Source organism: Tachysurus fulvidraco, chromosome 5 (genome assembly GCF_022655615.1).
Source record: "Tachysurus fulvidraco isolate hzauxx_2018 chromosome 5, HZAU_PFXX_2.0, whole genome shotgun sequence".
NCBI classification, from domain to species: domain Eukaryota; kingdom Metazoa; phylum Chordata; class Actinopteri; order Siluriformes; family Bagridae; genus Tachysurus; species Tachysurus fulvidraco.
In genome coordinates, this window is record NC_062522.1 from 16,214,173 (window position 1) to 16,228,488 (window position 14,316).

General features: G+C 37.8%; 2 protein-coding genes across 2 annotated transcripts; one reads left to right on the plus strand and one right to left on the minus strand.

The window, feature by feature from the left end:
* Nucleotides 1-200: 200 nt before the first annotated feature.
* oxtra (oxytocin receptor a) lies at nucleotides 201-8,473 on the plus strand. The gene is made up of 3 exons (XM_027146279.2): nucleotides 201-359; nucleotides 528-1,586; nucleotides 6,670-8,473. Exons 2-3 carry the CDS (start codon nucleotides 659-661, stop codon nucleotides 6,921-6,923), a joined length of 1,182 nt encoding a protein of 393 aa, XP_027002080.1. The 5' UTR covers nucleotides 201-359; nucleotides 528-658; the 3' UTR covers nucleotides 6,924-8,473.
* A 557-nt stretch (nucleotides 8,474-9,030) lies between these two features.
* Nucleotides 9,031-13,095, minus strand: cav3 (caveolin 3). The gene is made up of 2 exons (XM_027147280.2): nucleotides 12,824-13,095; nucleotides 9,031-9,755 (listed from the first exon to the last, which is right to left on the minus strand). The coding sequence occupies exons 1-2, from the start codon at nucleotides 12,932-12,934 to the stop codon at nucleotides 9,414-9,416; spliced, it is 453 nt and encodes a 150-aa protein (XP_027003081.1). The 5' UTR covers nucleotides 12,935-13,095; the 3' UTR covers nucleotides 9,031-9,413.
* Between the last annotated feature and the right edge of the window lie 1,221 nt (nucleotides 13,096-14,316).

A 14,316-nucleotide genomic window follows, 5' to 3' on the forward strand; every position in this document is an offset into this window, starting at 1 on the left:
GTGTGAATTAGGACGTTATCGATTGTGATGAATCAGGTGGACATCTAGTGGAAGTCTTGGGTACGTTTCTACGCTGTTCTAACGGGTCTATAACTCTGTGTGTGTGTGTGTGTGTGTGTGTGTGTGTGTGTGTGTGTGTGTGTGTGTGTGTGTGTGTGTGTGTGTGTGTGTGTGTGTGTGTGTGTGTGTGTGTGTGTGTGTGTGTGAGAGAGAGAGAGAGAGAGAGAGAGAGAGAGAGAGAGAGAGAGAGAGAGAGAGAGAGAGAGAGAGAGAGATTGGGGAGGGATCTGCTTCTCTTCAAGGACTTTCCTCTCATACTAACGTCAGTTGTAGGACCGGCTTCAAAATGCACAACCGCTGTAAGTAGTGAGATTTGTACATCTTTTAGACAGGAAATTTAAAACTTTCTATCTTGTAAATTTAGATTGCATTAAACATTTATATGTTCCTGCCTAAACAAGGGAGTAACTAGATTTGAAGTGTCAAAAACGTCACAGTTTTATTTACATTTGGTTGCATTTACGCAGATTTTGTAAGTGGACCTCTCTGGCTGAGAGATTTCATATAGTCAGCATGCCTGAAGAAGACGTGTGCTCCACCTAGGAAAAAGCAACGCACGCTGTGGAGAAGTTCCTGTGCGCCCATACGTGGCTATACCATGGAGGAAACCCTTAAAGAACAATACATTTGGGCTCTAAACGAGTCATGGAGAAATGACAGCCTCGGTAACGACACGGATGGCGCCAATCAAACGGTGAATCCCCTGAAACGCAATGAGGAGGTGGCCAAAGTGGAGGTCACGGTGCTCGCCCTGGTCTTGTTCTTCGCCCTCGCGGGGAATTTGTGCGTTCTGCTCGCTATCCACACAGCCAAGCACGGCCAGTCGCGCATGTACTACTTCATGAAGCACCTGAGCATCGCTGACCTGGTGGTGGCAATCTTCCAGGTGCTGCCTCAGCTCATCTGGGACATCACATTCCGCTTTTATGGGCCTGATTTGCTGTGCAGACTTGTGAAGTACCTCCAAATAGTCGGCATGTTCGCCTCCACCTACATGCTCGTACTGATGTCCATAGATAGGTGTCTGGCCATCTGCCAGCCGCTGCGCTCTTTGCACAAACGGAAAGACCGCATCTACGTGGTTTTGTCCTGGGTGCTCAGTTTGCTGTTCAGCATCCCGCAGGTGTATATCTTCTCTCTACGGGAGGTCGGATCTGGAGTGTATGACTGCTGGGGAGATTTTGTGCAGCCTTGGGGCGCCAAAGCCTATATCACTTGGATCAGCCTTACAGTCTACATCATTCCTGTGGCTATCTTGAGCATTTGCTACGGTCTAATAAGCTTTAAAATCTGGCAGAACTTTAAATTGAAGACCAGGCGCGAGCAGCAGGTCGTCACTCTGAGCCCCACGGCCGCGCGAAACGGTGCGCTTTTGGCGCGCGTAAGCAGCGTCAGACTCATTTCCAAAGCCAAGATCACCACAGTCAAAATGACATTCGTCATCGTGCTGGCTTACATCGTATGCTGGACTCCGTTTTTCTTCGTACAGATGTGGTCGGCGTGGGATCCAGCTGCGCCCCGTGAGGGTGAGTTCCTTTTTGGCTGTGGAAATAAATTGGATAGCGCGCGCCGGCGCTTCGTTTTTCGCTCAGCGTGCACGGTGTCAGTGGCTGTATGTCTGAATACACAAAGAAATAAGAATGAAAAGTCAGAAATAAAAAATAGTTTAGCTAGAATGAACAGCTTCTCTCTTCTCTCAAAAAGTTTTGCGATTACTGTTTCCGATTCTGTTTCTCATGATTTTTTCTTTTCTTCTCTTTTTCTGGTTGTTTGTTTCTCAAATTATTCTCTGTACGCAAACTGCAAGTGTTTCCATCAGTATGCGGTTCATCACGCCACTAGTTTAACATGTGTGTGTGTGTGTGTGTGTGTGTGTGTGTGTGTGTGTGTGTGTGTGTGTGTGTGTGTGTGTGTGTGTGTGTGTGTGTGTGTGTACGCGCGCAGGCATACTGTATTGCTTCTAAACACGGTTATGTCAAGCATACTACAAATATATAGTCATTTTCCATACTTCAGTTTACCTCTGTAAATATTCTATTACTAAATAAAATAATATGTGCGTCTAAAGAAAAGCAAACTAATTATATACATAATTCTCCTGAGTCTTTTAAATGGCTGTGACGACTGTTTTACTTAGTAATATCACTCTAGTTCAAACACTCAAGGACTTACAAAGGCCTTGGTCATATGCAGTTCATTAATATTTAGCAGGAGTGCAGCATTTTAAATCATGACTGTGTGCAGCATGAGAGATAAATCATGTTCTACAATATCCCACTAGTGCAAGGATGAAACCCATGATGATGCTGATAAGGGTTATATTTCTCAAATGATTTCCTGCAACGGGCAGCATTTGTAATATTCCAGCACAGTGCTGTGATAAATCGCGCGACAGATTCTTCAATAGAAGGTCTTAGAAATCTCTGGAGGTCAAACTCTTGACATCTGAGATGCAGTTCACATCACCAAAGTTGTGTTCTGTGTTTCTATTAAGTTCTGTTAACTTTTCTAATTAATACGATTGAGTTGCAAAAGTACTGTCAATTATTCATAATCACATGATTTAATTGTATGTGTATTTTTAGATTTTAAAAATCTCTCCTTACCTCATATCATTGAAGGCTGTGGAAAAAAACCCAACTCAGATATTTCTTTAGAAATTGCGTACAAAAAACAAAAACAAAACACATTTCTCTGAAACACACTCGTCAGTAATATACTATTCAATTCAATTTAATTAAATTTATTTGTATAACACCTTTAACCATTCAAATGGCCTTAAAGCAGCTTTACAGAACTGTAGAAACAGGAAATGGACAGTAAAAGATGTAAATGTAAATAATGTCCTTTCTACAACAGTTTATAGTTGTGCAACCCGGGAGCTCATGGTTCAGTGCATTCTGAATTCTGAGTTCACCATAGACCCAACACTATATCCAATTACCTCCCCGATAATTACTACACACAATCTAACCAAAATATAATTAATAAATACATACTATGGATTTTGAACAAATATAAAGTCATTTGTATTTTAGCGCCTTTGCTGCAACCTAACAATAACAGTTCCATAATGATAGATCATGTTCCATGCATGCATTATGATGTTCTTTGATGCTGAAGAAGAACAGACCTAGGCTGCAGGGTGCAGTAGAAGCTGCAGCCACTCATTATTAAAAAGTAAGATAGAGTGAGTAAATCCCTGCGAGTATAGCCATTAAATCATGTACAGCTGTAGTTTTTAACTAGAGGCTGGTGTTAGCAAAATTATGCAGCTGCTTCTAATACCACACTCCTAGCAAGATTTTCAGCTTATATGACACATTCAGTTGTTATCAAGATCAGACATTAAATGTTGTTGAAAAAACAGCCACAGTCTCAGAGGGTTGCAGTGCTCTGGCTCAGAAATAAATCATGTATCCGTGATATACAAAATAGATCTGAATAAAAATTAAATACAGTCATTTATAAAATACCATCATTTAAATTTTAATATTGTTCTTTTTGTGCCAGGTAGGTGGTCAGAAGATTTCTTGCAGGAAACAACAATCTTACTTTTTACTTACAAAAATAAAAATCTAATGTAGGATTTTTATATATTCAGATTTTTGAGACAAATATACATCTTGAGCGCCACGATAGTAACACAAAGCATAATTATAATATTAATGCTTCTGTGTTTTAGGCCTGGGTGTGTGATCTACATGTGTGATGATGACTGAATGATAGAAGACTGAGCTTTATCATTCCCTCTGTAGTCAGATATGCATTGGATACATTTGAAAAGCAGACATTCATATATGAAAGTGACGTGACATATGGCTTAGTATGGTGACCCATACTCAGAATTCGTTCTCTGCATTTGACCCATCCAAAGTGCACACACACACACACACACACACACACACACACACACACACACACACACACACACACACACACACACACACACACACACACACACACACAGGTTGGTGCCTTTCTCAAGAGCACCTCAGTTGTAGCCAGACTCGAACCCACAACCTCAGGATTACGAGTCAGACTCTCTAACCATTAGGCCACAACTTGCCCCTTTGTATTTATATATATATATATATATATATATATATATATATATATATATATATATATATATATATATATATATATATATATATATATATATATATATATATATATATATATATATATATATATAAGCTATAACACACAATTTACGGAATGCTCATGGTGACGTTTCATTTCGTATATACTTATAATCTGGACATTGTATTCCTGTTGTCATTGGTGAGTGGGTGGGTGAGTGGGTGAGTGAGTGGGTGAGTGGGTGAGTGGGTGAGTGAGTGGGTGAGTGAGTGGGTGAGTGAGTGAGTGAGTGAGTGGGTGAGTGAGTGGGTGAGTGAGTGAGTGAGTGAGTGGGTGAGTGAGTGATTAGTGAGTGGGTGAGTGAGTGGGTGAGTGAGTGGGTGAGTGGGTGAGTGAGTGGGTGAGTGAGTGAGTGAGTGAGTGAGTGAGTGAGTGGGTGAGTGAGTGAGTGAGTGAGTGAGTGAGTGAGTGAGTGAGTGAGTGAATGAAATGTGTGAGTGATTGAGCAATTGGGTGAATGATGAAATGATTCTTTGAGTGACTGATTCAACGACTGGGTGAGAGATTCAGTGATTGGATATTTCATATATTCAGTGAGGTGTGTGAGTAAATGTGTGATTCAGCAATTTATTAATTTAGTGATTAAAAGAGTGATTCAGTTAGTTAGTAAGTTCCATGGTGGCTCTGTGAGATATAATATAAAAGCAGATATGTTTATATCTCTTTATAACCATTAATCAAACTGCAGACACAAAAGAGAAATTACTCATCCAATCTTTTATCACAGCTAAAACGGGATGTAGCTCCAAAGCAATCCAGTTTATTGATGCTTCACATGGATTTGTATCTGCTGGACTTTATTCTGTAGTCCTGAGAGACTTACAGTTCTAAGACATTTGGGCTTGGGACAAAAGAATTCATTAATCCCATGGAACATCCATTCTGCTGAGATGATCCTTTGATTTTCTGAGCCAAAACATTTAGAGTTAAGTCCCTAATGAGTCCTTTACCACGTGTTTAGCATGGACTGTCATCTCCTGTACTCTGCACAAGAAGTGCTGTGAAAGTTTATTATTTCTATAATGGCAGCTTTCATCCAAGCACATAATGAAAACATTTCATCTTTGCCAAAGCCCAGAGAACACTGTGGTGTAAATTTCCCTTTTTGTTTACACAGCAGTCGTGTTCTGTTAAGGAGTATTAGTTGAAATATAGTCATGGCTAAAATATGGACTACCTGAAGAGGCCTATATGTATAATTTAATGTCAATTAAATGAGTTTAGAGAAGTGACACATTACAGCTTGTATGAATCAGGTCTATTATGAGATGGTGGGAGTTCATTAAAGAAAAGACTCATGCTTTTCAACACTTCAACACTTTTCACAACAAAAAATGTTCAAATTGCTGTGGCATTTGCAATTTTCCAGCACAACACGTTCCAAGACTAGGTGTAATCTTTGAACAGTTAACACATGGACAGTGTATTGTGGTTAACATGGTCACTGTGGATGTGCTCTAAAAATGTCCAGCTTTCACATTTACGTTTATCTCATTTAAATAGCTGAACAATTCAGCACAACCGTTTGATCTATAGTCTTAAACAACTCCAGACTAAAAAAAAAAAAAAACAGAGTGCCAGAAAAGAAGTCTAGATTTTCCTGATGAAACTGTTTCAAATTGAATAAGCTTGCTGCTGATGGTGGTGACAGCATGGTGGCACAGTGAGTAGCACTGCAGCCTCTCTTATCTGGGGTTCCCTGTTCGATCCCGTGTTTGAGATATGTAGAGTTTCGCATGTCTGTATGGAATGTATGGACTTCCAGATTCTCCTGTTTCCTTTTATCACTCAGAAACACAATTGTAGGCAGCTTGGCTATGTTAAATTGCCCCTAGGTGTGAATACTGTATGTATTTGTGTGATGCCTGGTGACAACAATGACTGTGATCTGGACATTACAAGACTTAAGCAAGTCACTGCAGTATAATGTCTGTTATGTTGTTACAGTATGTGATAAGAATAAAAACCAAAATGGCATTTTGTATTATACAATTGTTGTATTAAAACTTGGTAATGTATCGACCTTCTTCCATACTTTTTGGATAACTTAATTTATTAATAAACTATTAATAACCAAAAAAAGAAATTTCTATCTCCTGTCAAAAGCAAATGAACAAAAAAAACAATAAGTACAAAACAAAAATTCCATCCCATTTCAATGGAAACTACATACAGTAGTAGACGTTGTTACATGCTTTAGATTCTTTGAACAAGTTCTTTTTTTTAGCATGAAAACTCATACCATGTATGGAAGCAACCACTCAAGGTGTCAGCTCAGACACAGAGCAAAAAAATGGAACACATTATTGATTGAAATGAATACTTTTTAAATGAATATTTTTTTAAAAGGCTAATTATTGTTAAATAAACTGAGATTAAATCCTGGAATCTCATGGCTGCTGATTGTGTATGTAGAGTTCAGTAGTTCAGAGAAATGAACTGTGTTTGTGTCTCCTCTCACAGCCATGCCCTTCATCATCTCCATGCTGTTGGCCAGTTTGAACAGCTGTTGTAACCCTTGGATCTACATGTGCTTTGCTGGACACCTGTTCCATGACCTGAAGCAGAACTTTCTGTGCTGTTCGGCTTACTACCTGAAGTCCTCTCAGTGCCGCTATGACCTGGAGCGCAACTCCAGCCGCAAGAGCAACTCCTCCATATACGTCATGAAGAGCACCAGCAGCCAGAGAAGCATTACCCAGACATCGTCCACATAAACACTGATGCTGATCACACATGAGGACTGGGTGTAGACCCATACAGAATGAAAGTGATGTGTGCAGATGGTCATAAACACACTGAGAGGAGCCTAATGAAACTCACTATCAGAACACTGTTGGAAGCTTTGCCTTTATCGCTGTGATTACTTCCTGGACAAAAAAAATAAATAAACAAAACAGACCACCACCAGAATGAGAAGAGGGTGACTGTAATGTCATAGCAGATGGCATGCTACCATAAATGTGGCAAAAAAAAAATGTCTGGCTACAGATTAAAATCTGTGTGTGTTTGGCTTCCAGAAGAGAGGCCCTTTTGAAAACCATTGGCTTTTGAAAACCTTTTTTTCTGATTCGCACTTAAATATGCTTAAATCGCACTTCAGTCAGTGTTCAACATTTCATTCATTCTCAAGAAAAGCAAGAAGATATTTTCTAGCTTACTTTTCTTGTCACTTAAAGTCATAGCTGTGTGAAAACTGCATGCATATTGTGGACTAACTAACAAATAAGTTCAAGTCAATAATGACAATCAGTCAGTGTTTGTGTTTTAGAATTAACTCGGCAACATTTATGACTCTAGCGATTCGCAGGTTTTTCTCTTTTTTTTTCTTTTCAACAGAAATAGTTCTAATATAAATATATTATATTCAAAGATAATAAAACCCATTAAGAATGCAGCATTTTTTTGAGCAGGACATTCTTGATCAGTTTCATTACTAGGTTTTTACTAGGTGTTGGTTTATTTTAAAGCCACATTTTTTTTGTCACATTCATTTACAGAGCACGTTTAATTATACACTTGCATCATGTTAACAGAAAGACCCCAGTCATATAACTTTATTTTCCTGAAGTAAATTTCTGCATGTTTCTTTAAAACACCTACTGAGTTTCTCCAACACATAAATGTCATCATCAAAAGCTTTTTTACCTCACTTTCTGAATGCTATAACAATGAGATGTTTATACTTTCTGAATGCTATAACAATGCAGTGTCCTAATGTCTCATTTTCTTTTTTAAATCCAGCAGTAAAGTGGTTGTTCAATGATTATACTTCCTTCACGGTGTTTAATTCTATTCTATACAGACATATTTGCTTCGAGGTCAAAAGGCTACTGAATTTTACTTCTGAAACTCAGTCATATTTACTATGGATATAAGAAAAATATAGAGTAATTTATTGAAAATAAAGTGTACGTGCCAACAATTGTGTTTGTGACCGAGTGTTTTAATTTAAATCTATTTAAGTAAAAGAAATGTGCATGAGTAAGATCTTCATGCCTTGTTTCATCCATGAAGAAGAAACATGTTCAGCTTTTGTTGCACTGATATCCTTTGAAGCAGGATTTTCAGATAGCAGATATTTTTTTAGCATGGCACTTGGTACATATGCTGACTGGTGATTATAGAGGGTGTGTAAATTTAGTTTGGGGGAACGATAGCACAATGGATCGAATCTTATCTGAAAATCAGTGATCGAGTAGTGAAAAGGCTGAACTCACATCTCTTTTCAGACAGGGACCATCTCCACAGAGTTGCCTTTTATCTATGTTTCTCACTTTGTGTTTTAGATAATAATCTCATTCAAAAAAATGACAAATAAAACTTTTAAAGCATGAACATACAAGCAATTGATCTTTTTTTACTTGGAAGAAATTTCAACCCAAAAGATCATCTTTGGGACAATAAATATGTCCAGTGTTTGGATAGCTTACAGCATTCAAATACTATGATTGTTCTATAAAGTATAAATTGTATGATTTTGAAATATATTAACATTGTCATTCAGAAAAACAAATTCTGTATATCTTTGTAACACAAATCACACAAGTCTTGTTTATTTGCATTTGAAAACTAGAGGCCAAAAACTCTATTATACAAAGTTGATATCAAGATCATTAGGATAATTTAGATTCCTAAAAAAAAAACCTTTTAAAATATTTTTATTAAGAAGAGTGGAAAAGTTTGACTTTCTAAGATATATTTATTTTGTGTCAAAATCACACATATAAGATGATATATAAGACATATAAGATCTAATTTAATAAAGGCAAGAACATGGGAACTGTTATCATTCTACAAGTTATTTTATAAGTTATCTTTTTATTTCTTTTTAGACATTACAGGAATACAGTAAACTTGTACCCAATAATTATGTATAATTAACATACAGAGAGAAGGCCTTATCACATAAATGCGTAAGACATGTTATCTGCTGTCAACACTCAAATCTACTTCATCATAAATAGTTCTCTGAACAGGTGAGAACCTCAAGGTGAACTGACTAAAATCCTCTAACCATATCTCAAAAAATGTCTAAGCAGCAGCATTCAGTCACCATTATGTACATCAATCTAGATTTTATTTATATAAAGGCAATGGGGATGAGACTTAAGCCCATCAAGGTCTGACCTCTTTTATAAAAATAAAACAACCCAAAGGAACACCAATTTCCCTGGCAGCCGTTGTGAACATTGTTTTTGTGACCGCTACACCTCCTTGCGAAGCGCCACTCGTATGCTGCTGAATACTTTTCCCAGAGCCTCAAAGAAGGGGTCGCAGAATGTGTGGATGCAGAGTGAGTAGATTCGACTCAGGCACTGGGTTTCAATCAGGTAGCTCTTGATGCAGGGCATGACTGCCCAGATGTGGCAGAAAGAGATGCAGGCGAAGCAGAATCCCCACAGCAGTGCAACCGGGATCCCAAAGATGGCAGAAAGTATGCGGTAGCACCAGTACTTGGAGATGGTAAAGGTGGTGTAGCTGGCTTTCCACACTCCGTCCATACTGTGCGTGCCATCAGGCTCGGCAATCACGTCCTCAAACTCGACCTACATGGGAAGACAAACCTGATAATCTGTTTACTCTTTAATAACAAGTGTCCTATTGACCCTAGTCTTTTTTGATATATGGAGAGCAAAATGGATTTATTTACTAATTACACTTACTAGCCACTTTATTAGGAATTTCTTGCATATTCATTCAATTATCTAAATAGCCAATCACATGGCAGTAGCACGATGCAATTCAAGAGTTTTTGGTTAATGTTCATATTAAACATCATGGGGAAAGGATTTGATCTCATATATAAACAAAAATAACCTAATTAAATGTAATAAGTAAATGATTTTTGTTCAGTTCTGTGTTACAAACCCAAAGCATGGAGCTCTAGAGACTCTTGTGAAGCTTGTATTCACAGGCTCCACATGAACAGATGTTTAAATATCTTGATATTTTTAAGTTTTCTGTAAAGAGATGTTTATTTATTAACATTTATGGAAGGACAAAGGACACTTGAGACTGTTGTGCAACATAATCCCAGGAGTTTCTGAAATAATCAAAGCGGTCTTTCAGACACGAGGAACCATTTGGTCAAAGTCATTGAGATTGCATTTTCATGCTGATGTTTGATGTGAACATTAACTGAAGCTCTTGATCTCTGCACTTGCATGGTCATGATTGCTTGCTTAGATAACTTCAATAATGAGCAGGTGAACAGGTGTTCCTATTAAAGTGGGCAGAAAACTGATCTTTATGTCATTTTATTTTATGAGCTATTATTTTATGGATAACACATTTAGGGATGATGTGTAATTAAAGTGTGTGTGTGTGTGTGTGTGTGTGTGTGTGTGTGTGTGTGTGTGTGTGTGTGTGTGTGTGTGTGTGTGTGTGTGTGTGTGTGTGTGTGTGTGTGTGTGTGTGTGTGTGTGTGTGTGTGTGTGTGTGTGTGTGTGTGTGTGTGTAAATAGCATATTAATATTATGTGAACAAAACAAAATGTTTGCATCATATTTACAAAGAAAATATTATTCTAATTATTATTGTTATTGTTGTTGATGATGATGATGGTGATGATGATGATGATCATGTTAATATTAACAGATTTTAACATGACAGGTCTTTATTATGTATTAGACAAATGCATACATTTTATGTTTGCAATGTAATTTAGTGAAATTAAAGTGACGTGACATACGGCTAAGTATGGTGACCCATACTCAGAATTCGTTCTCTGCATTTGACTGATCCAAAGTGCACACACACAGCAGTGAACACACACACAGCAGTGAACACACACCCAGAGCAGTGGGCAGCCATTTATGCTGCGGCACCCGGGGAGCAGTTGGGAGGTTCGGTGCCTTGCTCAAGGGCACCTCAGTCGTGGCCAGCCCGAGACTCGAACCCACAACCTTAGGATTACGAGTCAGACTCTCTAACCATTAGGCCACGACTTGCCCCAAACAGAAACCCAAACAGATTATTATGTAATAATGTTAACATGAGGGATAACATTATTAGATGAGCTCAGGTCAGAAGCAACCTTTCAGTATAAAAGGTCAGACTGTAATTGTCAAGTAATTCGTTCAGAGTCTCCCTTGCTAGAAGTGTGATGCTTAGACCATATTTAATTTGTCGTATCTTATTGTCAAGCATTAACTTGACAGCATCAGCTGAACCAGGCATTTGTTTAAACAAAATATCTCTGAGGGACGGGACATGACACTGATTGAATTATTAGTGGTGGTGATATTTTTCAGCTATATCTGGATCAATAATCCGCAGCGTATGGCCATATGGACTCCTGATAGATTCCTCTAAGCATTAAGCTAGACTATTTCAGTCTGTTAAAAAAAAAAAAAAAAAGGTATATTTATAACATGGCAAGTATCTTCTACATGTCTGCTTTAATATAAGGAACTGTTTACATGTGTGGCTTGAGCTGACATGTGAAAGCCTGTCATTAGTGAAAATTCAATCAAATGCTATGATTTAATAACGTTAGTGCACTGTAATTATACACAGTCTGCTGCTGCACTCCACAGACAGCACATGCAGGTCTTCATTAGTGTAAATAATCTTGAGCTAAATTAGATACAATCTTGTTATTTTTGACATGTCACATCGCCTAAAACACTAACGCTAAAATAATAACTAATAAAACAACTAATACTAATATTGTATCTTTGTCTAATACAAAATAGGAGAAAAGCTGTCGAATAATTACAAAAGATACTTCTACTATAATCATTTTATTCATATTATCTTACTTGTATATCTTTGAACATTTTGATGTTTAGAATCAAACAAAATAAAATGGAGATTCACACCCACTATTTTCATTTATAGTTACATTTATTTTGCCTTTTTTTTTTAATTAAAATTACACATATTTTGTGTTAGGAGAAAAACACAATATAAATGAACAGGAATTTAACCTAAATAGAATAAATCTATAATTCCATAAATAACTATGCTAATGATCCAATTGCTGTTAATGCAACACATGGAGGTTGCTATAAACATGAGTACACAGCATTCATAAAGCTTGAGTCATTCAACTCCAACCAATCATAATGTAGCTTCCTGTCAAATACAGTCATTTTCTTAATCAAACACGGTTATACCTGTAGTCTTTATGATTTATGATATGTGTGTATTAAAAATTGTGCACAGAAAGGGCAAGCGTGATCTAAGTGTCCCACCCTTATATGCTTTCCATAAATAAAAGCAGCATAGACTGGCCTGGCAGAAATATGTCTAAGGGCTATTTTTGGGTCATGGCTTGCAGCTACAGTACACAGAGCTGTGCACGCAAACAGATCTGTCTCCAAGGACCAAGTTATAACAATTTATTCGAAGTATTGTCAGTTAAACTGTCATTAATGAAAACACATGTTTGCATGATTAATCAGAACCATTCTGTAGAAGACAGAGCTAAATGATCTGGGAATACTGACACAGTGTGCATTTGAGATGTTATGCTTTTAACATGCTAATTTTGATATTTTCAGTATTAACCTCAGAAGACCAGAAATCCTCATTAGTGAACCTCTACCGTATATTAAGCAGATTGAAGTACACTGGATTAAAGACAGGTGTGAAGAAAGCTTTCACGTACCTTCACGACATCCTCATTAATTTGCTTAGGGTCCCTGTTGATCAAGTCAATCTCTTTGGCATGTCTGTCCATTAGGATCTTCTCCTCATTGATGTTGTACTGGTTTGCCATGGTGTTAGCTTCGGGCCCTGCGCTGGCAGGAATGAGTGCAAAGTTGAGCCAAGGAAGGGTCCGAATAAAGGAGATTTGATGCCCTTGCAATCAAGCGGCTAAACAGATAGAGTGTATGAGCAGTTGCCTCTGAAGCTCACGTTGCTGATCTGAGGACACGCCTGGAATGTTAGAGGACAGCTGCACTAGACTAGCCTCTATACTCTATAATGGGTCCCTGTCTTTCACTGCCTCCCACACTTGCTTTCTCTCTCAACCCCCATACTTTACCTTGTGCTACACATAATTTACACTCTATATCATGTGCACCCTTTGTAAAGGCAGTGTTTAAAGAGAAATCCAATGGCCATGTCAGATTTAACACCTAGCTGTGAGGTCAACCAGGCAGAAGTTGCACGGTGGCATAAATTTCTGCTAAGGAGTGATAGTTCATGAGTATACAGGTGGTACAGCCTCTACTGTTAATTATCTCTTCTTATCTCTGTCCTCAATGAGAAAATCCTTGTTGCCTAATGAGCACAGCTATTTTAACTAAAAATGGCTTCATCCATGGTTTAATGCTGTACCTTATCAGTGATATATGAAATATGAAATTTGATGTGCAATATAAGAGAAGCACATCGGACTTGCGGTCTCTCTGAAGAACTCTTTCATCGATGAGACACAGTGCTAACAGCTTGCAATACTTTAACACTTCAAATATGCTAGTGGAAGTATTTAGAGCTAAACATCCATTATAGATTCTTTGTAAAGAAATAAATGATTGTGTGTAAACGACGCAGTGAGATTGATTCAGCCATTTTATCGATTCATCTTCAGTAACCAGCCAATCTTGGTATCGCAGGATGCAATTTGTCACCATTTACACACACACATTCACACCATTTTAGGTATTTTAGCACAACCAATCAACAAACCTGAGAAATATTTTGGAGAGTGTAAGGAAACCAGAGGACCAGAAAAAAACCAAAGAAACACAGGGAGCCATGTGAACCCTCACACTGCCAGTAAACCAGGTTCAGGAAAAAACACAGAACTGAGGCACTGTATTGTGTATTTCCTCTTATTACTGTTTTAGTAACCTATTAGTAACCTCTTCCTGCATATATCCTCAATCAGACAATGAGACATTTACTATGAAAAGACATGGAGAAGAAAATCTCCACTCAGGGTGAGTATCAGTTTGAATATCACATGATTTAAGGAATAGCTTTCTGATTGACATCATATGCAGAAAAAAGCTGTCACATTATTCATTTAAATCAATTCATTCATTTTGCCTTCCTCTTGACCTCTTACCTGGCAGATCCATCTCCAACAACCAACATGTCTACTCTACACTACATTATTCTGCATAAATCATTCTCTCTTATACTGTACAC